Genomic DNA, 24,947 nt, shown 5'->3' on the forward strand with positions numbered 1-24,947 from the left:
CGCTGGCGTCCCCTGCTGCACTGAAGGACAAATGCTCATTTAATGTTCATGACTCGCTGTTTATTACATTTGCTGCTCCTACTACTTGTGTTATTTTGGATGTCTGGCCCGCTCGTCAGTGTGACTCGCTGCGAACCAAATCACAGTGGAGCTATTCGGACACTTTGCAACTGCAGCCACAAATACGTTTTGGTAGGTAACGTTGCACCTTGAGGTCAGACCGCTCCCAAAAGTCCGTGTGCTCAAAGCTGTTCCTGTGGTCAAGACGGTTCCAAGTGGTCAGACCGGTCCCGCAGATCAGATGAGTCCCCGCGGTTAGACCGGCCCGAGGCGTCTGAAGCCGTCGCTCAGAGGCGGGGCGCTTCGCCCCCTTAGCGTCGGTTCATCAGCGCCATCTCGTGGAGGTCTGACAAAGGGAAAGTACGTCAACAGCGCCATCACGTGGCGGCTGGCGGAAGCGCAAATTACCAGCCACTCACCTCCGACGACGTAGTATCGCTCCGGGGAGAATCGCTTGTGAGCGCGGGCGTTGATGGCGTGTCGGATGAAGCCGCGCTCCAGGAGTTGGGCGGCGTAACGGCGAGCGTCTGCGCGCTTGGCGGCGCCCGCCACGTTCCGGCGCAGCCAGCCGAGCGCGTCGCCGCCTGAGCGAGCGAGCGAGCGACAAAGAGCGGCGCCCGACTCGACGGTGGCTTCCCACGCATTGTCGGGGTTTGCGAGGGAGGGCCACGGCACGGCACGGCACGGCACCTACCTGTGAAGGCGTCGGGGATGACCACCTTGAGCCACGTCCGGTCGCGAACCGCCACGCCCGAATCGGTCCTTATCATCGCCGTGACGACCGCCGCCATGTCACCGTCCACGCTCAGATGCTCGTCTTCACCTGGACGTCAAGCATGCATTATCATGAACACACCTCGGTGGACTGATGTCACAAGGGGAGGGGCGCGTGTTACCGTAAGGTGGGAGGAGTTTCCCCGTCACGGCGGCCGTGTGGGACACCCAGGAGGCGGGGTCGATTGGGCGCACCGGCTCACCTCCGGAACAACGCGCTTGTCAAATGAGGGACCGTGCAGCAGCGACTGCTCCTTTTTTTTGCCTGTTGGTGCTCACTGACCTCTTGGCAAGGTGAAAAGGCCGTCGGGCGGTGGCTCCCAAAACCGCAACAACGTCAGTGACAGCGGACTGCGCGCACGCAGTCACATACAAGCCATGTGACAGATGCTAAACTGAGACACTAGGTGACGCTCGCTCGCTCACGCTTACCCCGGCCTCTGGAAGGCGTCTCTGAGAACCTGGACGGCCTGCGAGCTGCTCGCCTTCTCCACGTTCACCTCGTTCACCTGACGATGACATCCTGGTTTTCATCATAGTTATGGTCATCATCAGGTCACACGCAGCACTTGCCAGGTAAAATCAGTGGCCACCAGGTGCCATCGTGGTGATGACGTCATCACGCGCGCTTTGCAGCTGTCTGCACTATATTCATGTCGAAGCTCCGATGCAGTTTGCATTCGTAATGAGGCAGTACCGATCGATAGATGTGCTGAGCACAAAGTGATGAGCGCGCCCGCGCGCGTGAGCGTCACCCGTATCAAGACGTCTCCGGCGCGCACGCGTCCGTCGGCCGCCACAGCGCCGTTCTCCACGACGGATCCGATGTACACGCCGGCACCTTTGTCGCGGCTTTCAGCGACCACGCCGATGCCCAGAAAGTCACACTTGTCTGCACGCACGCACGTGATCGATCAGAGAGGAAATGCAGTCACGTCGCAGACTACAACCAAAACCGGCATGTGAACGGGGGGGTGGACTTTACAAGGAAGGCTGCCGTAGCTCCACAGATAGATACACGTCTCTGCATGTGGTATATGACGTCGCTCACCTACCCGTGTCCAAAGTGACGCTCAGCATGTTGATTGATATGGACGAGTCGCTCGCGCTGCTGTCGGATTTGGGCTAACACACATACACAATTATCACATTGATGACGACATCCGTCAATCAACACCCGAATGAAGCAATACGTACAGCGGGCTGCCTCTCCATGGCCTTGCCGATGCTAATGTTGTCTCGCTTTTCTGCTCATCTCACACACGCACAAAGCACAAGTATGATTGACAGCCCACAAGCTTCGTCGGACAAGCGCGTGCCGTGCCAGAGGAAGCCAGGCGCTCTAACCCGAAAGCGCTCACCGAAGGACCCGCTCGCCATCCGATGGGTGAAACGCCGCCGCGCCAAACGGGCTCGTTGATCGTCCCTTTTCATCCCTTCTGTCGCATCCTTCTCAGCTTTACTGGAGCGGAAGATTGAGATTGAAAGGCCACGGATGTGTTTTGTGTGTGTTTTTTTATTTTTTTATTATTGCAGCAAACCAAAGTGGCCTTTCAGAAGGGGGACGCTCGCTTGAGCAAGTCTCGTAGGCGGGAACAGGACGGAGCACAGCCAATCGGGGCCGTCCGATCTTGTTTGGGCCTCGGGCGGGCGCCGTCCCTCCGCCTCCCTCACGCCGACACGTCGATATCCGGCAAGGAGGCGGCGGGCGACTGCGGGGCTGGCGCAAAATGCGCGTGCGCCTCCTGATGTCCCCGCGCGATGATTTGCTGCAGCGTCCGTCGCAAGTTGGGGTGAAGCCGCTGGCGAGTGCGTCGCAACATGTCGGCGGCCACGGCGCGCATGGGGCCCGCCGACAGGTCCTCGTACAGCGGCACCGTGTACATGCGGGAGGTCTGCGGGCATACACGCAAAGGACGGCGAGTCAGCGGCGCTGAGGCTCCACAGAGCGCCCTTGTCGCCCGACTGACGTGTTTTTGGAGGAAGGCGGCCAGTCTGGGGAGGTCGGCATAGAAAAGACTCCTGATCGCCAGCTGCAGCCAGCGCACTTGAACCTCAGCATTCAGGCCGTCCAACAGCGACGCGTAACGCTCGCGCATTTGCCACATCACCTCTGAAACAAACAAACAAACAGACTCGGGCACCACATTTTCCCAACATGTCTCACGGACGCTATGGGGCAGCTGGCAAAGAGCTGGGCGGGGCCGTGCTACCTGGCAGCCGCGGAGCGCCAAAAAGTCTTCCCCTACATGTGTGCATAATCCCTTCACACACAAAGGGCGTGCATGGCCCCGCGTAACCTGGCGTGGCCTGCCCTGGCGTGGCGTGGCGTACCGTGCGGCAGTGGCGCGTGGTCCAGCATGCAGTCCAGAAACAGAAGCACCTGGAAGGTGCTCCAGCCCGCCACGTCCGAGACGGCCGCCCCCTCGGTGTCGGCGCCTCGCCCCTCGGTCCACGCGCGGCATAGGTCCCGGGCCGGTTGGATCAGGGCGGCCCCCGCCGACAGGTCCGGCTGATACGGGGGCGCCCCGCAGCCCGTCAGCCAGAGCTGGAAATCCACACCTGACGAAAAGCGGAGGGTGGGACTGAGGGGTCTTTTTGTTTTGTTTCTTTGCACCCCGCCCAAAAGTACCTTCCTTCTGCGCTGCTTGGGGAAAGGTCGCCAGGAACAAGTCCAGGAAGTCCCGAGCCACCACGCTCTGGAACTTGAACTCGCTGATATAGTCCTGTTGGCGGGAAGGCCTCGGGTGAGCGCGCGCGCGCACGTGGCCGCAGGCAGACGCAGGCGTCTGTGTGCGCGCACCGACCCGCAGGAATCCGTCAAAGCGTCCGACGTCCCCGCACAGCGACGACAAGTAGGACACGAAGCAGAAACCTTTCTCGTAGGTGAAAAGATTGATCAAGGTGCTGGGATTCACGCCTGCCTTGACAAAAACAAAGAGGCAAAGACTTCAAAGCATGCGTGCCAAACGGCGCCCCAAACGGCCGGCGGGCGGGCGGGTCTACCGGGCTCCAGTTGGACTCGCAGCCGAGTCACGGGGTTGCCGTCGCCGACCAGGCGCAGCTGCCGGCGCAGGGCGTCCAATCGCACGGCACTTTCCAGACAGGTGAAGGCGGCGCCTGAGGAGAACAGAGCGAGGGCCGAATGCTGGACTCCGAGCCTCGGCCGGCTCCGGCGCCTGCCTACCGTAGGCCTGGTCGGTGATCCGCCGCTGCGCGTAGGTGGCCAGGCCTTCGCTGAGCCACATCTCCTCCCAGCTGGCGTTGGTGACGGCGTTGCCAAACCAGGCGTGAGCGATCTCGTGGACCACGTCGATCAGAAGCAACTCGCCGCTCTCCAGGATGGACGCCACGATGAAGGTCAGGCAGGGGTTTTCCATGGCCACCATGGGGAAGGACGGCGGCAGGAACACCAGGTCGCATCTGCCGAGCCCACATTTTTGGGAGTCCGTGCGCCAGGCCGCCAATGGCGCCGCCAATGGCGCCGCCAATGGCGCCACTGACCTCCCCCACAGGTAGCGTCCAAAGAGTCCCTCGGCGGCGCTCAGCCAGCGCTCCACGCTGCCCCCTAGCTTCTGGACGGCGCACGGCAGCAGACAGGGCTCGGCCCACACGCGGCTCCTGGAGGGACGGCGGGTCGGTGAGGACCAGCCAGGAGCCGAGGAAGGACGGCCGGCTACCTGGGGCCCAGGTCGGCGTGTCGGAGGTTCCCGGCCACCAGCGCCACCAGGTAGGCGGGGACCGGCGCATCCATGGAGAAGCGGAAGACGCGCTCCGCTTTGGAGTAGCAACTGCGGGACGCGCTCATCAGAACCGTCACGTCGTCCGGGACCTGACGCGCGCGCGTGCGCACAAGTTGCTGAGGTGAATGGGTTCGGGTCAGTGGGCCCTGATCAGGGGCGGCCACATTTTGGACGACCGGCTCATCAGCAAGCATCATTTCAATCGGGGAGAAAGACGGCGTGGTGTGTGGCTGCCGCCGCGCGACGGCGCCAAAAATGCTCGGGGACCTTCAGCACATTGGAAGTACTGGTTCTTGTTATTCCATCTCCTATTTTTTTGCAAGCACAGATCAGGTCAGTTCGGCGGTTACTCACGCGAATGGCCGCCGTGTACGTGCTCTTGACGGCCGGCGAGTCGAAGCACGGGAAGAAAGAACGATTGGACACAGAATGACCTTGAGTGAACACCAGAGGACGATCTTGACCGCACGTCAGCTCAGCGTCCAACCACCACATCTGGAACACACACGGTACTGCGTTCGTGCCCTGTGTGTGTGTGTGTGTGTGTGTGCGCGCGTGTGTGCGCTCATGACTGCGTGTGTACATGCGCACGTGTCTGTTTGACGCGCGTTCTCACCGCAGGTCCGTCCGTGGCCGCGTACCTGACGGTGATCTGCATGTGCACTCCAACCTCAACAAGTTCCGGGAGGTGGATTTTGAGGGCGGAGCCAAAGTCCGCAAAGGGCTCCAGCCGGAAGGCGAGGCTGGCGGGCTCTCGGCCGCCGCTCGTCTTGCAGTCGACGGCGTGGACCGTCAGGGACGGGTGCGCGTCCAGCACCAGGGTCTGAACTCCGGCGACCAGGGGCAGCAGGTCCAGAACCAGCCATCCGCTCATCTCCTTCAGCGCAAAGTTGACACGCAGGTCTAAGTGGAAGTGACGCAGGCAGAAGTCTGCAAAGTTGGCAGCAGATGCTACGTCTGCAGGGGGGCGCCGCCTAGCGGCGGCGACGGGGTCTGTAGGCTCCCCCGCGCAGTGCCCCGAGCCGGTGGATGAAGACTTGCGGCAGCAGCACAACGAGGCGGGTGGGGAGGTGGGCGCAGACATAGCACAAAAAAGTCAGCAAATTAAGAGCAAGGTCAAGGGGAGCAAAAAGTCCCAAACCAAGATGACAATTAACATCATTCGCTCCGCCAAGGGGTCTGTTTCAACTCCAATAAGTTCAAAGTCAAGTCCAAACGCACTACTCGAGTCCACTTGACAACAGAACCTGAAGGCGGAACCAGAACCGGAAGTCGACTCGGAGACTTCAATCTGACAGACAGCTCGCTAAGTAGCAACGTTAGCATGGTGCACTCCCGGGGAGTGCGTCCGGTCCTCGGCTGCTTTCCTCAGCTTCCGCGCGCTGCCCGCCCTCCGCCGGCTCACACATGCGGTGCCGTGCCATGCCGTGCCGTGTGGTGTGGTTTGGTCCTCTCCGGTCGGTCAGGCACGTCGTCGTCGTCGTTCTGTTCTGTGCGTTTAGTTTGTTTCGATACTGCCCGACTGTGTTCGGGACGTTAGGGACATTCACAAGCTTGTGAGCCAGCAAACAGGAAGTAGCAAAGACGAAGTTTGTTGTGAACGCGAGGGGGGGCGCGAGAGACAGAGACAGAGAGAGAGAGAGAGAGAGAGAGAGAGAGCGGGAGAGCGAGCGAGCGCGGCGTTCACAAACACAGGGCGTCGTCATGGTAACCACCCTTTTTTTTTTAGGCTCCACTCATATAAAACCCCCCAAAAGAAGTATGAATATTTGAAAGTTCAACGATGACGTCATCGTTTGGGCTCTCGTCTTCACACATGTCAAGCCAATGCTGTTTGTTGCAAATGTCTGCACGTGGTCTTGTCTTTTCGGACATTGACGTTGTCATTGACTTTTGTACGAGCAGCGCAGGCACGCACGCACGCACGCACTTGCGCCCCCACCTAGAGGCTGCCCGTCCCCCACTTTCTCAGGCTCCCTCCATTCATTGCCTACATTAGCATACAGATGTTAGCTTGAAAAGAGAAAGCGGCCGGGCAAAAGGGGGATGAGGTCACTGGGATGGCCCCTTGGCCTTTTTTGGGACCCCCTATACACACTGTGAATGCTAAGGAGTCAGCCAGGGCTGTGGGAGTCTGTCCTTCTAGTTTTTTTCTTTGATTTAACACACAGTCAATGAAATGCCAACACGCGGGCGTGCACACGCACATGCTCAGGGACTACAAAGAAAATTGGGGGTCATGTATTTCTGCTGTTTTACGATTTAACTTTATTCAAATATGCAACAGAAATGGGGTTGTTTTGTGGGCTTGGCACACATGAAAGGCATTCATGTCACTTTGCTAAGATGCATGGAAATCTATCAACATGGATAGACTTGCGACGTACCTACGTGTGTGTGTCCCGGTCAGGCCATCCAGCACCGAACAACAAAAGACATAAATAGGACTTCATTTAGGAGAAAAGTACCAAATAAGATCAGCACAGGTTGTGTGGCTTCATGGCGCACAAAAGCGAGTTTCCACATTGGGCCGCCAAACACCAGTCGGCAGTCAGAAAAAGACATTTTTAAAAAGCACCCAAACGGGGCTACGGATCGGGCCAGTCGCGCTAAACGAGCGACGGACGAGAAAGTCGGAGCCCCGTCTACTCGTCTGCAACCGACAGGCGGCTGAAGATGGGCAGGCGCCGGGCATCGCCGCCTGGCGACTCGCCGCCGCTGGAAGCCGAGCTCAGAGAGCAGGACGAAGCGTAGCCCTCCTCCGAGAGCGAGTCGGCCGAGGAGCAGCGCCGCGGGCCGGGGGGTCCGAGGGGGCAAGCCTGGGGAGTGGCGCGGCCGCAGGGCGAGCGTTTGGCGGCAGGAGCGGGACGCCCGATAGCGGCGAGGAAACCGTGAGCCGAGTCGGTCGCCGAGTCGGTCGCCGAGTCGGTCGCCGAGTCGGTCGCCGAGTCGGTCGCAGAGTCGGTCGCAGAGTCGGTCGCAGAGTCGGTCGCAGAGTCACTCTCGCCGGCGGGGAGGAAACTGAGAACGGAGTCCGTGCCGTCGCGCTCGCAGACGGCAAAAAATACAAGAGCCGAGTCGGCGACTTCTCGGGCCGGCTCGGTGGCGGCGGGGAACGGGTAGGGGCAAGGGCGAAGGAGCCCCGGGTCTGAGAAAAGGGGCAGGAGGAGCCGCGGGCTACCCGAGGGCGACGCCGACCAGGCCCGGGACAAGCGGGGCGAGCGCGGACGAGGCGAGCCGGCAAAGCTGAGGCTGTGGAGCAGGCCGGGCTTGGCCAGCTCCTCGGCGCGGTGGACAAAGTGGCAGCGGGCGCCGTAAGGGCAGAAGCCCACCGTGTGGAAGGTGCGGCACGGCTCCGTTTTGTACTTGGGATGGCGGCTCAGCCCTCGCAGCTCGTCCGCCCCGTGCGCAAACTGGCACTTGACGTCGTACTTGCACGTGCCGCTCTCCTCGAAAGTGCGGCACAGTTCCGTCTTGTAGCGTGCGGGGAGGCGGGGCGAGGCCGGGCCCCGAGTCAGCTGGCCGTGCCAAAGCCCGGGCGGGGGCGCCTCCTCGTCGGAAAGGACGTCGCCCTCCGTCACGCTGACCGAGCGGTCCGCCCTGAAGGGAAGGCGGGCGAGCGGCGAGCGAGGCAGACCGTCGTCCCGAGCCGAGGAATCGTCAAAGTTGCGCAGCGTGGCGGGGCAGAGGGAATGGTGGCGCCGGAAGCCGCCGACCGGAGGCGGCGGGGTCACCGCCGGGCTGGTGAAGTTCTGACGGCCGAGAAAGAACGAGACGGCGTGAGGCCTTAGGAAAACACATTCGGACGGCGCTAGCAACTCATTCGGCGTTGAGCCCTCCCTCCAAAGATTTGGCGCAATTTTTTCCTCCCAAAAATGAGCAGATTTCACAACGTTGAAAGATAGTTAACAAAGGTTTCTTGTGGTATTTGCAACTTTCCACCACCGACCTTTTTGGAAGAAAGCGACCGTTGCCGTCGCCTCGGACTCACCTTGCACGAGTGGCGCTCCGCTTCCTCTTTGGGCGAGTGGGACGGCATGTCGGAGAAGACGCCGCTGCCGGTGTGGCTCCTGCTGCGGCTGGTGGCAAGCGTCCTCCACCATCTGCTGGAATCTCTTGAAATAGCTGGGGGAGCACCACCCCCGGACTCAAAGCGACCAACCTCGCCGTTGCCGTTTTCTCCTTTCTTCCATCTGGATGGGCGGACTTTTTTTTCAAGCCTTGAAATGTGCAAGTTGCAGACCATCAAAAAACACAAGACGCCCTTGCAATCAACTTAGGTCAATTTACTCTTTTGTTGAGAGTGAGCCAAGGCCCGTCTTTGCAGTGTGCTTGTGTGAGCGTTTATTTTCAAGCCAAGTTTTCAAGTCAGCCGTGTTTTTCGAGTGCTGCGTGACGGCTGAAAAAAACAAACACACATTTGCGTGACGTCTATTTAAGATGATGATGACGACGACGACGACGACGACTCGATTCATCCCACAGCGGGGAAATTCACTTGTCACAGCAGGCAAAGCCAATTGCCGTCGACGGGCCAATGACTCATCCAGAGTCACACCGGGAGTGGAAGCCAATACAAAGAGGGAACAATGCGGTCTTCCTTTGATTTTTTTTAAAGAAGGAAGGTAAGCCATGGTCAGGTTGGCTGACCGGATGGATGCAGGCGAGCACCAATGTCCACGTGGCCGCGTTGAACTCGTGAAAAAGCACTCCAGCAACACGACCGCGTGGGGATGGAAGCAGCAGCTGGGACTTACCGTTTGGCCTTAAGGCTGCCTGCCTGCCTGCCTGCCTGCCTGCAAGCAGGTCTGCTCTGGTGTACCACGTGTTGTTGCCATTTGTAATGTTTCCGTCGCCAGTTAGTGCCCCCCGGTGGCCACGATAGAAACAGCAGAAGGAGCGGGGTTAGCATGCGCGCACACACATGCACATCGTAGCTTTGCTTCTATTCTATTCTATTGAATGATGCGCTTGCACAATGTTTTGATTGAGGCATGATATTGGTTTTGCCAATGGACGAACGCAATTCAATGATTTGCGACTCGTGGTCCGGGACTGACTCAAGGTCCGGACTGACTCGTTTCGTTTGATTTGCAACATTTTCTCAGCAGGTGGAGTGGAAGACTCCGCCTACATTAGCTCCGCCTCTGGCCATGCGGTTGTACTCGGCCACGGCCGCCTCCGTCTGCAGGACCCGCACTTGGACGCCCGTCGCAGTCACCTGATCCACCGTGGACGCTGGAACCTGCAAAGGGGAAAGCAGCAACAAGAAGGAATACTTGGTGCTGGCACTTATTGCTTCATTTTGTGTTTGGAGAACATTCCTGAAAGCAAGCCAACGTGCTGAAGGTGACTGAAACGGCAAAAACAAACCAAAAAACGGTGACATTTTGCAAATCCTACTTTGGCTGAATATTAAAACCCTTACATTTTTGAAACCTTAAGCCTAGTATCAAAGCTTAGGCAACTTTGAAAGCTAGTCCTAGTTAAATTCGAAACCCTGATATGGAAATCTGCTGTCAGTGGGATTTCGGTGAGACTTTGGCTCCAAAGACATCGCTGGACGGACGCTCTTATTACAGTGTGCTCACGTCACCCACCTGCAGGGCCATGTCCATGCCTCGGCCGATGAGCAGCAGGTCCACTCCCTTGTCCAGCACCTCCTGCAAGTCGGCCACTTGGACGCCGGGACGGTGCTGGCGAGGAGAGAGACCAAATCGGCTTACGTCTCGAAAGGCGCGAGGAGCTGCGCGAGAAGCTCGCGCGTCAGCCGAGACACCCACCTCGGTGCCGGTCTCGCGCCAGTCCCACGCGCGGCTGCCCCCGGGCCAAACTTTGCAGTCCTTGTAGGGCGCCGCCGCCCCCTTCACCGTCATGCGACCCCAAGACAGCGACACGATCTCCGGCGGCGACGACGACATGTGCTGGCCGGCTTGCTTGTTCGCTCCGCCTGGTGAAACGCCGCCGCCGCCCACACACACCAACATAGACAAACCGGTAACTTGTCCCGGCCGAAGTTTGTGTGCGTGCGTGCGTGCCTGCGTCTAGGACGGGGCTGAAACTAACCGTTCTTGGAGTTAAAGGTCTTGTTGATTTTTGAGCGAAGAACACAAGCGAGCTGGACGGCACAGCAGAGGCTTACACTGAGTCTTGGTTCTGCTCGCTCGTAAATTTGCTGACAGCCGGATCAGGAAGTGAACGTCACTGACACTTAATGACGCGCCGCACCGGCCCCCCCAAATCCTCGAGCCGGCTTCCGAAGTCAACGTTCAGAGACCAGCGTACTACGCTCTCTTATAGTTGCCTTCCCCCCCGCAATACGTCGTGCACCCGGGTACTTTAGCTCCTCACGTGCAAGCAAGGCCGGATTGGAGCCCAGAAAAGCTTTGCAGACGGATTGAGCGAAAACGACTCGACGGAGAGCTTCCACTTTATTGTCACCGAGTGTGTCTCGCAAAGAACAAACCACAAAGCCGTTACTAAGGGCCGCACATTCAAGCACATCAGTCCACTCGTCAATTTCTGCGATCAATGTTCGTGTCCGGCTTCCACAGTTGGAAGTCCGTCACCGTCCTGGCACGGCACGGCACGGCGCGTCCACCCACAGGATAAAAATGACAAAAGAAAAAGGACACATACATGAGTGGAAACGGAGGATGGCTGCGCGCGCAGTGGGGGCAAATGCGCGCAGTGGGGGCAAATTGCGTCGTTTTGCTCACGTGTATCAGCCCAAGTTCCCGGCGAGCGCTCATCGACGGAGCCCGAATTGGAAGCGGGAGGAAGGACCTTGACTTGACGATCTTGCAACGTGCCCACTCTAGCCTTTTGCACAAAGGTTCCAGGACATTGTGCTGCCTTGACATAAGAGTTGAATTTATTCCCTGTGCACACTTGTAGCACAAATCCCTTCTGTCTCAAATCACCCGTTCCCACCGAAATGAATGTCTGACATTGATCTGCCCCCTTTTGAGGCAGCAGCGTTCGAGTGCCAGCGCTTCACTGAAATGCTGCTTTTGGCCACCTGGGGGCAGTAGAAGACCGACGGCCAGGAATGTTGCCCATTGAGGCGTTCTGAAGCCCACCCGGGGGAAGAGTTAAAAAAATGACGGGAATCACGGTTTGTCCGTTAGCCAGCTAACCGGGATATGGGCGCACGACACTTTCCTTTGTTTGCTTTGGGCTTGGAGTAAAATGTATCTTTGGTGATGGCGGTCCAGGAACCCGTAGAGGAGCGCAGCTCGCTCGGCACCCGAGTCTTTTTCGGAGGATTTGTTTGCCCAGGACGAGAAGCTTCCGTTTCATCTTATCTGAATAGGAAGGGAGGAAGGGAGGGAGGGAGGGAAGGAAGGAAGGAAGGAAGGAAGGAAGGAAGGAAGGAAGGAAGGAAGGAAGGAAGGAAGGAAGGAAGGAAGGAAGGAAGGAAGGAAGGAAGGAAGGAAGGAAGGAAGGCAAGCCTCCCCGCTGGAACGGGCCACGCTGACATTTTCTTTCAGCAAATCCCCAAAGCTCTCTGCCTTTGATTTTGTATCAGCCAATCAGACGGCCTCTGTTGGGTTTCCATCTGGCTCGGGCCACTCGCCGCCGTAGCTCACGTGGGGCCGCCGTAGCTCACGTGGGGCGATCCAAAGCGCCGTCGTCCATCTTGTCCAGCCTGAGGGCGGGGCCTTGCGCCCTGCCGTCCCTCAGCACGGCCAGCGCGGCGCCCGAGAAGGTCTTGAGCACGCCCAGCGTGTCCCTTTGCAGCGCCAGCGACTCGCTGACAAACTTTTGTTGGCTCTCCACCAGGAGCTGCAGCGACTGCGCCAGCGTCTCCAGCGAGCGCGACACCGACGCCAGCAGCTGCCGACTGGCGCGCTGCTGCTGCACGCTGTGGCAGGCCAGCTGCGCCAAGGCCGGCGCCGCCGGAGGCAGCGGGCCCGACGTCAGCGGCGGGCCCGACGTCGGCGGCGCCTGCGCGTCCTGGGCCGGAGAGGGCTTGGGGCGGGGCCGGGCGTCGGAGGAGGTCGCCGGCAGGGACGCGTCGCCGGCAAGAGGGCCGAGCGAGGGCGAGCACGAAGAGGTGACGGCGGCGCTCGAGGGCGGCAACGGCGAAGCGGGAGAAGAGTCGCCGTCGCCGTCTTTGGAGGTGGTGCTGACGGCGTTGCGGCTGTGTCGGGAATACGTGTGGACCAGCCGGGGCGGGGCCAAAGACGAATGGACGGAGAAGGCGGCGTTGTCTTCGCAGTCCATGGAAGGTTCTGCAAAAGAGCAAGCCAGCGGGTCAGCCGAAGAACCAGCAAAGGATTGGCCGGCAAAGGCTCTCACCGTCGTCGTCGTCCGACGAGCGGTAGGGGTCCCCTGCGGAAAGGGAAAGGCACGCAAGGTGAGACGACGGGGGGGGAGGGGGAAGACTTTCCCGCTTCCGAGGCAGCGACGCTCACCGCTCAGATCCTTGTCAGGGGACGACAGAGGCGAGAAGTCCAAGGAAAGTCCTCCGGGAAGCGAGAGCGATCCGCTGTTGCCGTCCGCGTAGGAGTAGCGCTCGGCGTACTCGGCGTCCGCGGCCTTGGACTCGGAGCCTTCGTCTCGGTCCTCGGCGTCACTCACGACGTCTGCTACGAGAGCGGAAGGCGCTCAGCGACGGCTCGGCTCGACTCGGCTCGGCGACGACTCACCTCCGGTAGGACTCATCAACAGGATCCTGTGGACCATCTTCTCCACCGAGTCCAGAGACTTCCTCTTCCTCCTCCCCGTCGAGCCGTCGGGAGCTCGCAGGAGAGCCATGCGCCGCTTGCCGTCACATTTCAGGTCGGCCCACTTCTTCATGATTTGACGCACCTGAGCGCGGCGTCGGTCGGGACCAGGATTGAGCTGGTCCTTGAAATGACCTCATGGCTGTACGATGACATCATCACTCCACTCACCTCTCTGTGGTTTTGTCCCAGACCGTTGATCTGCTCCGTGATCTCGGCCCACTTTTGTTTCTTGGCCTCTGCCGGCACGCCGTGATTGAACTTCCCTGAAGGACAAAGCGTGGCCACGCTTAGCTATTTTGGGAACCATGTCATTCGAGAGCGGTTTGCTCGGCAAAGGGGGACTCAGCTCCCCCCCCCCCGCACGGTTGCCCTATTCTTTCTAGCAAAGGGGCGCTGGACTCACTGAGAAGGATGTATCTGTTCCTGCGGACTTCCTGCAGCAGCATCTTGATCTCGGAGAAGGAGAACCTGGGCCGGTTGCCGAGACCCTTGGCCCCGCCCGCCTTCAACTCCTCGTCCTCGTCCCGCCAGGAGCTCGCCATGACGCTCGTGGCGGCCGCCGCCAGACCTCCTGGCGGCCCGTCGGGTTGGCGCTCCACCACCCGCTCGGGGTCCTGAAGCGGCAGAAAAGCGCAGCTTGGCTTAAGAGCGCCGCCACGCCCGCACTGGCTGTGTGCACGAGAGGCTGCGCGCGGAGCTAAAAAGTTGCCCGAGCACCATTCTGGTGGTAACGTGGCGCGAGGCGCTTCATGCCGCCGGATGGGGTGAATGTTCACCAAAACAAAGTGCAACTGTGCAACTGTGCAACTGTGCAACTGTGTATGTGAAGTCCAAGCTGAAGGCGTGTGTAGCGTGGCGTAGACTCACGCAATCAGCATAGTTTAGTTCCCGCGTAAGTGTTTGACTGGCGGCGCGCTCGAAGGATTGTTGAGCTCTGATCACGCGCATCCTCAATCGGGCCGCCGAGCGCCTTTGCTCGGCGCTTTGCTTTCTTTTTGGGCCCATCCTCTGATGACATATACACATCAACACACAAAGAACAAGAAATACAAAACACTACAAGACCACGCCGTCCGTCATTTGTCAGCATCTCTTTTGTTTTTGGTTCACAGGAACGAACAGCAAACCTTTCGGGATTGATTTCTCAACTTTAGTGAGGTTTACTTTCTTGGCGCGCGCCCAAAATCCTTGGCAGCGCACGTCGTGTCGCACTGTGGTTGCGGCGGTCACGGAGTCGTGCATGTTTACTTGGATTTAAGAGGTCGCTGAAAAAGTCAGAGGCCATCAAAAGCCAAGCAAATTGAACTTGCTTGACGCGTTCTTGTCTCACTTTTCTGATTTTATTCTTGTGAACCGATTTATAAAACGAAACAAACAATCTATCTCCCCAAAGGATGATTTGTATGATTTATTTTTAGAAAAAGGCAAAAGAAAACTACCTCCAAAAACTTGCCGATGTCCGGTCACGTGGTCCGCCTCGGCCAATCATCAGCGTTCTTGCCGAGCTTTTGTGGGCTGTAATAGCCGCACGTTCGAACATCGCCAAGTTTTAAGGGCGCCGACGTTGCCATGGAAACGCCAATATCTCATCGGCGACGCGCCGACGGAACGTACATCTAAGCGTCACCATGGAGACGGCGATGTTGCGTGCCCTTGTCGAGTGGTTGCGAGCCCAAAGACGAGCTCCGCGCTAACTAGCCAGCTGCACGCTAACGTACGAGCCGCTTGAGTCAATCAATGAGTGTGGGCGTGTGCGTATCTCGGCGTGTGCCAAGTGTTAGTACGCAGCAGACATCTAACAAACGGACGAATGAAAATGAATATATGTTTACCGGAAAATGGCGACGTCGTCGGCCCTGTTCGGAAATTCGCCGTGTGGGAAAGAAGCAGGCGGCCACTGCGCATGCGCAACAACAACGCGCTATTCTCCATGCCCGCGTACGCAAAGGAAACCGGCGTCCGCAATCAATAGCCAGGCGCAAAGTACGGCCCGCGGTCCATATCCGACCCAGCGACAATTTTCAATCACCACTTGGCAAATGTTTTGTGCGTTTATTGATTCTCTCAAATTTGCTATATTCCAGTTCGAATTTTGTAATATGCGATTTATTGGGTACAATAATAACATGCAAAACAATATCCATTTGAGATAAGAGTGCTCCCGTAAAAATAAACACACCCGCAACTCAAAACACTCTTCATTTAAGTTTTTCTGAATGTCTGAATATTATTTTTAATCTGCCACTTTCAAAGCACCAGAACTGAATACAACATCAAAGCTCGAGAGCACTCCGATATTTCATAGCATATAAAGTACAGTAAATAACAAAAGAAAAAAGATGTATATAGATCAACCTTCACACTTTACTCAACACGCCAACCAATTAGGGAAGGTCAACAAGGCGTGAAGGGGAAAAAAAATCAAAATAAAAAAAGTGTACGATGATGCATTGCCAACCCCAACCAGCAGAGGGCGGCATTCGCGGAGTCTCGAGAGGCTCCAAAGAAGTTGCTCGCCAATTGAGACGCCCAAAAGCAACCGAGGTTTTTCAGATCAAATCAAATCGGGGACAGATCTCTTCCGCCGCACACTTGGCAAAGCCAAGCGGAACACACAGGTGTCCGCCACGTTTGATGGAGCCAACGCTCGGAGCCCGCCGATAGACCTGAAATGCATGTATGCTCTGGCTAGCTCAAGCCACGTGTCTCTCAGCAGACAACGTGGAATCCAAAGCAAAAAGACACTCACAGCGGTCACGGTTCAACGCTTTACTCACCAACGACCCCGATGAAATATCAAAGAACACATTGTTGTGCATTCAAGTGATCCCAAATGTGTGTCAAAAGCACCGCGGCGGCGCCCAGGCTTTCTTTCTCTTTTTGGCTTGTCGCTTACCTCTCCAAAGTTGCGCGCTGCATCACAACAACTAGACAAAAAGTGAAGGACAAACATTGAACACTGGTCATTTCAGGCTCTCCACAGCACATCCCTTCCCATTTGCCAAGGCCGACTGACGGACTGACTCGCTCTCCAACGGAAATGTGGTCCAAGCTGCCTTTCCTGGCTGGCCCACGTTAGCAAAGAGGTGAGAAAAGGGGAACATCCCAGTTCCGAGGGGACAGCCCGAGTTCTGAGGGGCAGCCCGTCGTGCCTTTTTTGAGGATCTTGCTTTGCAAATGCCTGCCTGCCTGCCTGCCTGCCTGCCTGCCTGCCTGCCTGCCTGCCTGCCTGCCTGCCTGCCTGCCTGCCTGCCTGCCTGCCTGCTTGCCTGCCTGCCTGCCTGCCTGCCTGCCTGCCTGCCTGCCTGCGTGTCTGCCTGCCTGCCTGCCTGCCTGCCTGAGGTCCTTTACGACGGCGCCCGTGCTTTTCCATCGTCTCCGTTTGAAAGGGGGAACTAAAGCCAAGCCGTCAACACGCCTGAGCGTCTTTGCGTACAGAATCGATCGAAGAAAGCCTCAGTCATGGTTAGATGGCGGCCTTGACTTTGACCTGTTTTTAAAATCAAAGTCAGCCTGCTAGTGTAAAACCGAGCCCGGGCGTTTTTGGAAAAACAACCTGGTGGAACTAAGTGACCTTACAAAAGTCAAGTCAATGATAAGAGGAAAAACATCAAAGTACGTCTTGTAGCTGTCCACGTGTTTGGCTTGAGCTCCCTTTCAAGTGCTTTGGCGACGCTGCGGCCGCCGGCGCTCGCTTCGTCCAGGTCACGTTTGGCGCCAACGGACGGCAGACAACAAGAAGACACCCAGACTCAGATGGCGGTGTCCCACAAGATGGCCGCCGAGTAGGGCGGCGGTTGTTTCCTCCGCCGCTGGACGGGCGAGCCGTCCCCGAGGTCGACCCGCCGCCGACTTTTGATCTCGCGGCACAAACCTCGTTTCTTCTCGATGGTGTCCATCATGGTGGCGTCCCCGCACGGCCACCCCATCTGCAGAGCAAAGGCCGTCACCCATCTTCTCTGGCGTTTGGGGACCGTGACCAGCGCGTAGTTCACGGCGGCGCCAAAGCGCTAGCTTTTCTTTCTTCTCGTACGTCTGACTGTACGACAAATACCTGGCTGAGGGCGGGATGGTCCCGCGGCGTCCCCGGCGCCGAAGCCTTGACTGGACGCCGAGCCTTGCCATCTGTCCTCAAACAACAAACAGCAAGTTGGGACGGCCACTTCCAGACGGGACACCATCGGAAAGCGATACGTCGCCGACGTACGTACCTTCGGCGGCGCGACCGCTCCTACGCTCCGCCTTGTTGAGGTCATCCGGCGACGTGGCCGAGCCGGCCTCCGGGGGCCGGGCGGCCATCAAGGCGGCGTAGGGAGGCGGCCTCTTCGGGCCGACGGGCGTCCGAGAGCGGCTCACGGGGGAGGGGCACGCCGATTGGCTGCGCGGGTACGCCTTGCCGTCGTGGGCGGAGCCGGAGGACGCGCGGCGGCCGGAAGCCAGCGGCGGCGCCGACGAGCGCCCCGAAGACGTGACGCTGGGCGTGGGCGGCCACTCCTCTTCGTCTCTGCTCGGCCCCGCCTTTTTGGCGGTCAGCTGCGTGACGTCCACGGGGGTCAGCGGAGACTCGTCGGAATTGGGCGAGCGCTGAGGATGAAACGGCGGCAAGAGCAGCAGCGGCGGCCGGTGCGTCAGGAGATTGGGAAACGGTTGCGGGATGCGGCACGACTCCGGGTACGTCATTTCCTCGTACACCGCCTCGTTCTGCTCCTCTCCGCTTTGAGCCCGGACGTTTCCGCTCATCTCAATGTAAACCGACTCGGACTCGTCCGGGCCGGGCCGGCTTTCCTTGCCGTGGTTACGCGCGTGGGCTGTTTCCTCGAAGGACGAGCTGAGTTGCGTGTTTGGGTTGCGTTTGGGTTTGGGCGGGGGCGTCTTCTTCCAGTCCTCGCCGCCGTACCCGTGCGGGATGTGAGCTGCGAGCCGTCAAAGAACAAAGACAAACGACAAGCGTGTCAGGCTGAGAGTGCAGCCGTGAGCGAGCCGGAGAGCCAGATCCAGCCAGATAGCGCCAGATAGCGCCAGATTGAGCCAGATTGAGCCAGAGAGCGAGCACCTTCGTCTTGGGTCGCGAGGGCCTCGGAGCTGCTGCTCAGTTTGGTGTTGGGGTCCCTCCTGGGTTTGGGCGGCGGCTGTTTGCGCTCATCAGGGTCGCCGCCCACCGAGTCGAGGGAGTGAGAGCGGACGCCGAAGGCCGCCGGGCCGAGGCCGGAAGCGGCCGGGCCGTCCCGCGCCGATGACGGCGCGGTGGCCAGACCCATTCGCAAATGCTTCCCGCAGCAGGCGGCGTCGCTGGGACCGCTGGCCTCGTCGTCCAGCCTACAAAGGGGTAGAAGCGTGCCGGGTGAAAGGCAAGGCAGGTGCAGGAAGCAAGCCAGCCCACCGAGCCATGGAGCAAAGGACAATTGACGCCAGCCAGCCGGCCGGCCGGCCAAGCCAGCCGGCCAAGCCAGCCGGCCGGCTGCCCCGTCCCGTCCCGTCCTTCTCCAAGCAAATTGTCCTTTTACGCTCCAGACAGCGGTCAGCAAACGGCGCCATGAGCAACACGTAGGGGACGCACAAATGGGAACAAACAAGAATGACAACAACATCCATCCATCCATCCATCCATCATTCTCGCCGCTTATCCTCTGGCTCACCTCTTTATGGCTTCTCCTTGCCGTTTCTTTAGTTTCTTCTCCTGCAAGTAGGTCCAATTGGCATCGTGTCGAACGCGGTCACTCTCTCGGGAAATGTCAGCCGCGTTCTGGATGACCAGCTCGTCGTAAGCCTGGAGGCATCTGTCCTCCACGTACTGGAAGAACCTGCGCGAGGTGGAAGCCTCCTCACGAGACGCCATCCTTCCTGGAGGAGAGACCAAAGTTTTTGGTTGCGGAACGTGGAAGCGTGGGGGTGGCGCTACGCTTCGCCGGGGCATTGTCGGGGCACCGTCGAGGCACCGTCACGGCATCATCGCAGCATCATCACGTCGCTCCCCAAAACGGCAGCAGTAACCTAGCAACAGCAGCATCTCTCGGGGGAGCGCCGTGACGTCACGCCATCGAGGGCGCGAGAAGAAATCAGAACGCACTTTGGCTTGCGTCACCGTCGCGTCTATATTTCAGCCCGACCCTCGTCACGGTCACGCGGGACAAATTCACTCGCCCCCCCCCCCACCACCACCAATTTCCTGCCTCCTGCCGCAAAGATGACAAAAGAAAAGAAAAAAAGAGCAGCAATCCCGATCGCGTGGCTTACCGCAAGACTCACACTCGCTTCATGGCTGCTGCTTCTGCTTCTGCTGCTATTGCGCGCGTCCTTGGACGTCTCCGTGCGTCTGCTGTGTGCATCCGTCCCCGGAACGTCCTCAGTCAGCTTGGCTGGGCGCTCGCCAGCCAGCGGCGCGAGCTCACGTTCCAGCAGCCGCCTGACTCGCCTCACCTCGTCACGTCTCGTCTCTCGCCAGCGTTGTGAGCGAGCCTGTAACCATGGCAACCCGACAGCGTCGCCCCGCACTCGCCGCTTGACTCCTCCTCATTCCGGGCGGGGGGCGATGGTGGTTGAAATTCAAAAGACATTTCTTTTCACGCGTTGACTGAAGAAACAATTGCAAATGCGTATCATTAACGTGCTTTATTTGGATCCATCCGCATGTAGGTACAAAGAGCGGTTACTTGACGAGGTGGATCGAACTGGCGATCATTTGACGCTATTGATCGAGTCGTGTCCCCTGTTCGGGTGCAAGGCAAGGCGCGAACTGGTTTCAACACCCCCCCGACCGACCTAAGAGGTCTTCGGAATGAAGCCGCGCACCTTCAACTATTCCGAGACGCGACAGGGAAAGCAATCGAGCGTCGATCATGAAAACGTGCCAAAGCGAACACGCGTTCACGGGGATGTTCAAAGTAAAATCCGATCGGCCGTGGAATGACGCCGAACCTTGGCCTGGGTTGGCCAACGAGGCAAACGCGCGTGTTGGAGACGAACGAGCAGAGCGTTTCCGGGACCTGCGGGACCTGCGGGACCTGCAGACTCGGGCGGGAGCTGCAGGCTTGGGCGGCGCCCCCGCTCTCGCTCGCTTTCCCCGGCCGGCTCTATCTGTCGTTGACCTCCGCCGCCTCTTCGTCCTCGTCGTCTTTCGCGCCGATAAGCCGCTGACGGGCGAAGTCTTCAAAGATGATGTCGTCGTCAGCGCTACGGAGCACAAGAGCCAAAGAAAAAGACACACGTGAAACGGCACCGCCAGCGCTCCGGCCTAGAAAATAAGTCAATCAATCAATCAATCAATCAATCAATCAATAAATAAATAAATAAAGTGGGGGGGGGGGGGTGCTGGCATTTTTTGCGACACGCTGTCCACTAAAATTGACACCACAGTTACTCACCTGTTTGCTGAGTTTGGTCACGTGACTTTGGCTAGCGCGCGGACGCTGATGTCTACCACAGACCGTGAAAGCACCCCAAAAAAGATGGACTTTTTGCTTTTGCACGTACTACAGTTAGTTATGATTAGCCCATTGGTCACTAGCGATGGGATACTGTGACTTACTAAAAGAGAAGAAAGATTGTAGATTTTGTTTCAAGATAAACTAGAGCCTGCGCTGGCTGCCAAAGAAGAAGGGATGGATAGAAATTCGATCATCACACAATGTCGGTGCATGGTGTCATGTCAGATCTCTCTCAACAGCAGACACATTAAGCCATCCATCCACTTGATGGACGGACATCCGCTCCACACGTGGGACTCGTGAGCGCTCGCAATGCTTACTTGGCATCAAACTGGATCAGGTTGGTGTCGCTCTGGGCTTCGTCAGCAGCTGCAAGCCCAAACAAATGAGACACACGCAGCCAGCCGGCCAGCCGGCCACACATGTCCATTGCGAGGAGGCAACTCTTACTCTCTTCGCCGTCAAGCGACTCCTCCCAAGGCTTGGGGTGCATCAGCGTGAAGGGAAGTTCCAGCGACACGTCACTGGCGAACAAACAGCTGATCACAAATCAGCCGAGACGTCCGCCATCTGCTTGTTTTGAGAACCATTTTCAACTTGACAACAACCCCCCCCCCCCCCCCCCAAAAAAAAAGAAGGGGGCTTCATCCCCTTGGAACACAGCAAACTCAAGAGATATTTGAACCGCTGTGACAGAAAGATGCAAACTTACCTGGGGGCCAGGTCTCCCAGGAGCCTGCAGACCACAACAAAACAGGCTCATGATCACGTGGCTTTGGTCCCGGTTGACTTTGGCCACTAGGGGGCCTAACATGGACAAGGACAAAAAACTGACCCGCCTCGAGAAACCAGCAGCTTGACTTTGACCTTGTACGACACCACGATGCCCAACATCTCCTTGTCGGCGCCCTCCCGCAATCTGAACACAACGTTCCTCGTCGTCAATAACGGGAGATTTTTCTCAATATGGTCCCGTATGTTGTTTTTCTTGGGTTCCGCTCCAATGTAGCCAAACACTGCGAGGCACGCCGACTCACTGCGTGCTGGAAGCCAAGTTGGTGTCTTCGTGCTTCAACTTCCCGTCCAGCGCCAAGCCTCGCTTCTCTCGATTGTTGGACAGAAACGGCGTCAGGGTGAAAACCTTGCACAAGGTGGAACTGGAAGCCACCACGTCACTAGGAAGACAAATGAGGATATTCTGCCACATCCCGACCGCACCTCCGCCTTCCGTCGACACGAGGAAGCTAACGCTGCCGCCGCCGCCGCCTCGTTTGCCCTCAGACGAGGAAGCTAACAACCCCGTTTCTAAAAGGGGCCGGGCCGGGACTCACTCGGACTCTTGCCAGGCCACGGGACATTTGTACTGCGCCGTGTTGAAGAGGCAGATGTCGGCGTATTGTCGCACTGCGAAAGACGGGGCGAGGGTCAGCGGAGACGAGCAAAGGACGGGAGAGCCGGCGAGCAAAGGATCCCAGAGCCGGCCGGCCGGCCCCGTACCTGACACCTTCATCTTCTTGACCGTCTTGTTGGTGTTGTTGGTGACGTGAACGTTGACGCTGATGGGCTCGCCGTGGTAGTAAATCTGAAAGCAAAAGGGCACGGTGGCGCAAGCTCCTGTCTGTCTTCATTTTCTGGTCTCACCTGCTTGTCCAGGGACGCCTCCAGGTGCAGAGGTTTGTCCGACATCAGGAAGTGGCGGGTGATCTCGGCGCTGGGCTGAGGCCCGGCTTTCTCCGGCGCAAACTGAATCTTCCGGATCACCAGCCGAACAGAGTTCCTGCCGTTGCCGCCGCCGCCGCCGCTACTAATGTTATTGATCGCGCTTTGCGCCGCTAATGCACTGGCATTCATAATGCATGCGCCGGAACGGAAGCCTTTTTACCTTTTGTGGATCTTTTCCTCAGCGTTGTCCGCACAAAACACTTTGACTTCAAAGTCCACGCCGCAGGCCTGAACAACACACACATACACCCGCTGGTTCGTTTGATTTTTTTTCCCAAGTACCGTCAGCAGGCAAAGCGGGACCAAAACGGCAACGGGGCGTGCCCAGCGGTCGGTCGGTCGGTCGGTGGCCGAACGCGGCTACCTTCCCGGTGTCCTCCGGGCCCGGCTGCAGCGTCACAGAACACGGCAGGTTGAGCGGGATCTGCAAGACAAAAATGGGTCTGCTTCTTCAAACCCCAACAAAGGAGCGCCAGACTCGGCCCTCAAGAAGAAGCGTTTGGACGCCAGGAAGGAGGCCCGCTAGGCTCGGCTCGGCTCGGCTCGGCTCGGGCCGTACCTGCAATGTGAACGGGTAGGCGTGCTCTCCCAGTTTCTTCATCAGGCGCTCCTGCAAACGAGTCAAGGGGGTCTTCTGGTCGCCAAGAGCGGGAAACACCTGCTCGTTGGCCACAAACAAATCTTTGCGAAAGGTCAAGCCCAGCACGTCCAAATCTTCGCGCCCGTATCGGAAAGCGCAGGTGAGCGTGACAAACACTGCAAGACAACAAAGGGGGCTGGGCAAAAGGGACGGACGGTGGGAACCTCCGGCCGGCTCTCCTCCAAACCTTTTCTCTCCTTCAAGTACTCGGGGTCGATCAGGATGACGCCATCTGATGGGAAAAGGCAAAGGAGCGCTTGAGCACGGCGTCGCCCGCAAACGCCCGCAAACCTACCCTAACCCAAACGCCCCGGAGCTTCTCTCACCCACGGGCTCCACGCGCTCCACGTGGTCCACAAAGTCCCTCTTGCCCAGATAGACGGTGAGCTGAAGAGAGCCGTGCACGGCGGTCGGTCAAGCGGGCCACAAAAAGCAAAGGCGGAAGACTCACCTTCCCGTTGGGACTTGCTTTTTTAAAAACTCTGAAAACGAGAGCATAGGTCCGGGATTAGGCTCGCTCGGTTCTGAAAGAGGGCCCGGCCATCTGATCTTTCCTCTAGAACGCTTGAGCAAAGACTTTGAGCCACGCTTTGTGCTTCCATTCAAAGAGCATGCTGCTCCTTCCGTTGTGCGTGCCTTGGCCACTGGGGGGCAGCGCACCATTGCAACAACATTCCGACATGCACGCTTCTCAAAGACGACGCACGCTTCCAAATATTTAGAGGAATCTTTTCAGGCTATTTTTCACGCCTCGAAGGAAAGTCACGTGCTTGGTGGTGGCGGCGCCGCCGCTGATTTGTTTCTCTTTTTTTTTCCTCCAATCTTTACCCACTTCCTGCTTACGCTTTCGCCATCAAGCCCACGTCCATGTGACTTCCGAAATTCCATCCGCTTCAGGTGACTTTAAAACTTTACTCGACTGACTTTCTCGTGGTTTTCAAGTCACATGTGGTTCCTGCCGCGTTGTCGTGGTAACCAGCTTCTGCGCTCTGCATATGCATACTGCACACACGCCGACACTGACACACACCCACACACACCTTTGACACGATGACGTCACACACCGTTTGACGTCAAGTTTGAAATGTGTCGCCTCCTTGTCTGCACGATTGAGTACGCAAGAAAAAACACGCGTGGAGGATTTCCAACCAATCAGAGATCACATGACCGACCACACGCGCGCGCGCGCGCACACACAAATACACGCACCCGCACGCACGCACGCACGCACACATACACACACACACACACACACAAACACACAAACACACACACAGCTACCTGGTTCCTTTATCTGCCATCCTGATGCCAACGATGACGAGCAAGTGGACACACCGAAGATGATGAGAGGAAGAGGAGGAGGAGGACGAGGAGGAGGACGAGGAGGAGGAGGGATCCCGTCACCGTGGAAACTGAAGGGAGGAAGTGTTCTCTGTGGTCACATGATCAGACGAGAGCCCCCCCCCACCCAGCCAGCCACTCATCGCAGGGAGCTTTTAGAGGGCAAAGTGTTGACTAAAATAAGAGCACGAAAAGGATCCAGAAATCCAAGAAAAAAATTCTCCATTTCACCTTTTCAAAGGCAGCGCGTTAACAATGTCGCCACCTGCTGGCCGCATGAAGTTTTGGATCATTTCGACGCCGGTTGATCAGCGTGTGACAACGTCAAGCTAGCACGCGACAACGCGTGGGCCTTTTGGGAACCGGCGGAGGGAGGGTTCGGGTGAGCCCCGCCACGCACAGCCACGCACAGCCAGCCAGCAGCCAGCCAGGCGCGGCGACCGACAGGGCGTGATCCCAAGCTCGCGACGCACGACATCCGGTCTCGCCTGCTCGATTGCGTTACTTG

General features: G+C 58.1%; 7 protein-coding genes across 17 annotated transcripts; all 7 read right to left on the reverse strand.

Moving 5' to 3' along the window:
- Positions 1-16: 16 nt before the first annotated feature.
- Positions 17-2,332, reverse strand: LOC147053891 (segment polarity protein dishevelled homolog DVL-3-like). Its single transcript, XM_085916589.1, has 9 exons — positions 2,196-2,332; positions 2,032-2,081; positions 1,890-1,959; positions 1,590-1,726; positions 1,267-1,343; positions 1,118-1,185; positions 957-1,037; positions 480-883; positions 17-406 (listed from the first exon to the last, which is right to left on the reverse strand). Exons 1-9 carry the CDS (start codon positions 2,266-2,268, stop codon positions 386-388), a joined length of 981 nt encoding a protein of 326 aa, XP_085772715.1. The 5' UTR covers positions 2,269-2,332; the 3' UTR covers positions 17-385.
- On the reverse strand, positions 2,333-6,207 carry rnpepl1 (arginyl aminopeptidase like 1). 2 transcript variants are annotated; one of them, XM_085916585.1, is made up of 11 exons: positions 5,194-6,204; positions 4,932-5,072; positions 4,515-4,666; positions 4,339-4,455; positions 4,022-4,257; positions 3,841-3,954; positions 3,642-3,754; positions 3,467-3,560; positions 3,169-3,396; positions 2,805-2,947; positions 2,333-2,729 (listed from the first exon to the last, which is right to left on the reverse strand). In XM_085916585.1, exons 1-11 carry the CDS (start codon positions 5,659-5,661, stop codon positions 2,505-2,507), a joined length of 2,031 nt encoding a protein of 676 aa, XP_085772711.1. In that variant the 5' UTR covers positions 5,662-6,204; the 3' UTR covers positions 2,333-2,504. The 2 variants fall into 2 exon arrangements, 1 of the variants encoding a protein (XP_085772711.1); XR_015066712.1 differs by having other exon boundaries at positions 2,581-2,729; positions 3,638-3,754; positions 5,194-6,207.
- Positions 6,208-6,866: 659 nt separating this feature from the next.
- Positions 6,867-8,823, reverse strand: LOC147053893 (mRNA decay activator protein ZFP36L1-like). The gene is made up of 3 exons (XM_085916703.1): positions 8,569-8,823; positions 7,578-8,329; positions 6,867-7,493 (listed from the first exon to the last, which is right to left on the reverse strand). The coding sequence occupies exons 1-3, from the start codon at positions 8,821-8,823 to the stop codon at positions 7,223-7,225; spliced, it is 1,278 nt and encodes a 425-aa protein (XP_085772829.1). The 3' UTR covers positions 6,867-7,222.
- A 556-nt stretch (positions 8,824-9,379) lies between these two features.
- aamdc (adipogenesis associated, Mth938 domain containing) lies at positions 9,380-10,755 on the reverse strand. Its single transcript, XM_085916709.1, has 4 exons — positions 10,644-10,755; positions 10,361-10,527; positions 10,178-10,273; positions 9,380-9,822 (listed from the first exon to the last, which is right to left on the reverse strand). Exons 2-4 carry the CDS (start codon positions 10,496-10,498, stop codon positions 9,682-9,684), a joined length of 375 nt encoding a protein of 124 aa, XP_085772835.1. The 5' UTR covers positions 10,499-10,527; positions 10,644-10,755; the 3' UTR covers positions 9,380-9,681.
- A 229-nt stretch (positions 10,756-10,984) lies between these two features.
- LOC147053895 (uncharacterized) lies at positions 10,985-15,268 on the reverse strand. 6 transcript variants are annotated; one of them, XR_015066720.1, is made up of 8 exons: positions 14,180-14,742; positions 13,716-13,926; positions 13,481-13,575; positions 13,232-13,394; positions 12,998-13,171; positions 12,882-12,914; positions 11,297-12,814; positions 10,992-11,150 (listed from the first exon to the last, which is right to left on the reverse strand). XR_015066720.1 is itself a non-coding variant. In XM_085916693.1 (8 exons), the coding sequence occupies exons 2-8, from the start codon at positions 14,315-14,317 to the stop codon at positions 12,186-12,188; spliced, it is 1,443 nt and encodes a 480-aa protein (XP_085772819.1). In that variant the 5' UTR covers positions 14,318-14,320; positions 14,752-15,268. The 6 variants fall into 6 exon arrangements, 5 of the variants coding, with proteins under 5 accessions (XP_085772822.1, XP_085772821.1, XP_085772817.1 ...); XM_085916693.1 differs by lacking the exon at positions 10,992-11,150 and adding an exon at positions 14,752-15,268 and having other exon boundaries at positions 12,186-12,814; positions 14,180-14,320; XM_085916692.1 differs by lacking the exon at positions 10,992-11,150 and adding an exon at positions 15,145-15,237 and having other exon boundaries at positions 12,186-12,814; positions 14,180-14,320.
- Positions 15,269-15,366: 98 nt separating this feature from the next.
- LOC147053896 (neuronal tyrosine-phosphorylated phosphoinositide-3-kinase adapter 2-like) lies at positions 15,367-20,056 on the reverse strand. The gene is made up of 7 exons (XM_085916697.1): positions 19,963-20,056; positions 19,547-19,883; positions 18,949-19,153; positions 18,366-18,628; positions 17,524-18,225; positions 17,367-17,437; positions 15,367-17,241 (listed from the first exon to the last, which is right to left on the reverse strand). Exons 3-7 carry the CDS (start codon positions 19,146-19,148, stop codon positions 17,065-17,067), a joined length of 1,413 nt encoding a protein of 470 aa, XP_085772823.1. The 5' UTR covers positions 19,149-19,153; positions 19,547-19,883; positions 19,963-20,056; the 3' UTR covers positions 15,367-17,064.
- On the reverse strand, positions 19,907-24,913 carry LOC147053897 (beta-arrestin-1-like). 5 transcript variants are annotated; one of them, XM_085916702.1, is made up of 17 exons: positions 24,671-24,913; positions 24,380-24,510; positions 23,550-23,580; positions 23,425-23,485; positions 23,286-23,330; positions 23,018-23,214; positions 22,823-22,882; positions 22,619-22,686; positions 22,378-22,513; positions 22,234-22,318; positions 22,068-22,140; positions 21,774-21,911; positions 21,572-21,655; positions 21,449-21,472; positions 21,187-21,260; positions 21,057-21,105; positions 19,907-20,482 (listed from the first exon to the last, which is right to left on the reverse strand). In XM_085916702.1, the coding sequence occupies exons 2-17, from the start codon at positions 24,397-24,399 to the stop codon at positions 20,383-20,385; spliced, it is 1,245 nt and encodes a 414-aa protein (XP_085772828.1). In that variant the 5' UTR covers positions 24,400-24,510; positions 24,671-24,913; the 3' UTR covers positions 19,907-20,382. The 5 variants fall into 5 exon arrangements, with proteins under 5 accessions (XP_085772828.1, XP_085772827.1, XP_085772826.1 ...); XM_085916701.1 differs by having other exon boundaries at positions 22,378-22,540; XM_085916700.1 differs by lacking the exons at positions 24,380-24,510; positions 24,671-24,913 and adding an exon at positions 23,931-24,045.
- Positions 24,914-24,947: the final 34 nt, after the last annotated feature.

Source organism: Syngnathus leptorhynchus, chromosome 7 (genome assembly GCF_054491065.1).
Source record: "Syngnathus leptorhynchus isolate UIUO chromosome 7, UIUO_Slep, whole genome shotgun sequence".
NCBI classification, from domain to species: domain Eukaryota; kingdom Metazoa; phylum Chordata; class Actinopteri; order Syngnathiformes; family Syngnathidae; genus Syngnathus; species Syngnathus leptorhynchus.

Excerpts from the sequence above, each read along its gene's own strand:
- LOC147053891 (XM_085916589.1), bottom strand. The coding sequence starts at position 2,268 with ATGAAAAGGGACGATCAACGAGCCCGTTTGGCGCGGCGGCGTTTCACC. Across the intron at positions 2,082-2,195 it reads GATGGCGAGCGGGTCCTTCG|AAAAGCGAGACAACATTAGC; the intron begins GTGAGCGCTTTC and ends TGAGATGAGCAG. Across the intron at positions 1,038-1,117 it reads CCTTTTCACCTTGCCAAGAG|GTGAGCCGGTGCGCCCAATC; the intron begins GTCAGTGAGCAC and ends GTTGTTCCGGAG.
- rnpepl1 (XM_085916585.1), bottom strand. The coding sequence starts at position 5,661 with ATGTCTGCGCCCACCTCCCCACCCGCCTCGTTGTGCTGCTGCCGCAAG. Across the intron at positions 3,755-3,840 it reads GCGAGTCCAACTGGAGCCCG|GCGTGAATCCCAGCACCTTG; the intron begins GTAGACCCGCCC and ends TTGTCAAGGCAG. Across the intron at positions 3,397-3,466 it reads CCAAGCAGCGCAGAAGGAAG|GTGTGGATTTCCAGCTCTGG; the intron begins GTACTTTTGGGC and ends GCTTTTCGTCAG.
- LOC147053893 (XM_085916703.1), bottom strand. The coding sequence starts at position 8,823 with ATGGTCTGCAACTTGCACATTTCAAGGCTTGAAAAAAAAGTCCGCCCA. Across the intron at positions 8,330-8,568 it reads CGGAGCGCCACTCGTGCAAG|AACTTCACCAGCCCGGCGGT; the intron begins GTGAGTCCGAGG and ends CTCGGCCGTCAG. Across the intron at positions 7,494-7,577 it reads TTCCTCCCCGCCGGCGAGAG|CGACTCGGCGACCGACTCGG; the intron begins TGACTCTGCGAC and ends CGACTCGGCGAC.
- aamdc (XM_085916709.1), bottom strand. The coding sequence starts at position 10,498 with ATGTCGTCGTCGCCGCCGGAGATCGTGTCGCTGTCTTGGGGTCGCATG. Across the intron at positions 10,274-10,360 it reads GGCGCGAGACCGGCACCGAG|CACCGTCCCGGCGTCCAAGT; the intron begins GTGGGTGTCTCG and ends TCTCCTCGCCAG. Across the intron at positions 9,823-10,177 it reads GCATGGACATGGCCCTGCAG|GTTCCAGCGTCCACGGTGGA; the intron begins GTGGGTGACGTG and ends TCCCCTTTGCAG.
- LOC147053895 (XM_085916691.1), bottom strand. The coding sequence starts at position 14,338 with ATGTGTATATGTCATCAGAGGATGGGCCCAAAAAGAAAGCAAAGCGCC. Across the intron at positions 13,169-13,231 it reads GTTGATGAGTCCTACCGGAG|ACGTCGTGAGTGACGCCGAG; the intron begins GTGAGTCGTCGC and ends CTCTCGTAGCAG. Across the intron at positions 12,915-12,997 it reads CCCTGACAAGGATCTGAGCG|GGGACCCCTACCGCTCGTCG; the intron begins GTGAGCGTCGCT and ends CCCTTTCCGCAG.
- LOC147053896 (XM_085916697.1), bottom strand. The coding sequence starts at position 19,148 with ATGGCGTCTCGTGAGGAGGCTTCCACCTCGCGCAGGTTCTTCCAGTAC. Across the intron at positions 18,629-18,948 it reads CAAGGAGAAGCCATAAAGAG|GCTGGACGACGAGGCCAGCG; the intron begins GTGAGCCAGAGG and ends ACCCCTTTGTAG. Across the intron at positions 18,226-18,365 it reads CCTCGCGACCCAAGACGAAG|CTCACATCCCGCACGGGTAC; the intron begins GTGCTCGCTCTC and ends GACGGCTCGCAG.
- LOC147053897 (XM_085916698.1), bottom strand. The coding sequence starts at position 23,986 with ATGGAATTTCGGAAGTCACATGGACGTGGGCTTGATGGCGAAAGCGTA. Across the intron at positions 21,473-21,571 it reads CTGCTGGTTTCTCGAGGCGG|GCTCCTGGGAGACCTGGCCC; the intron begins GTCAGTTTTTTG and ends TGTGGTCTGCAG. Across the intron at positions 21,106-21,186 it reads GTCGCTTGACGGCGAAGAGA|CTGCTGACGAAGCCCAGAGC; the intron begins GTAAGAGTTGCC and ends TTGGGCTTGCAG.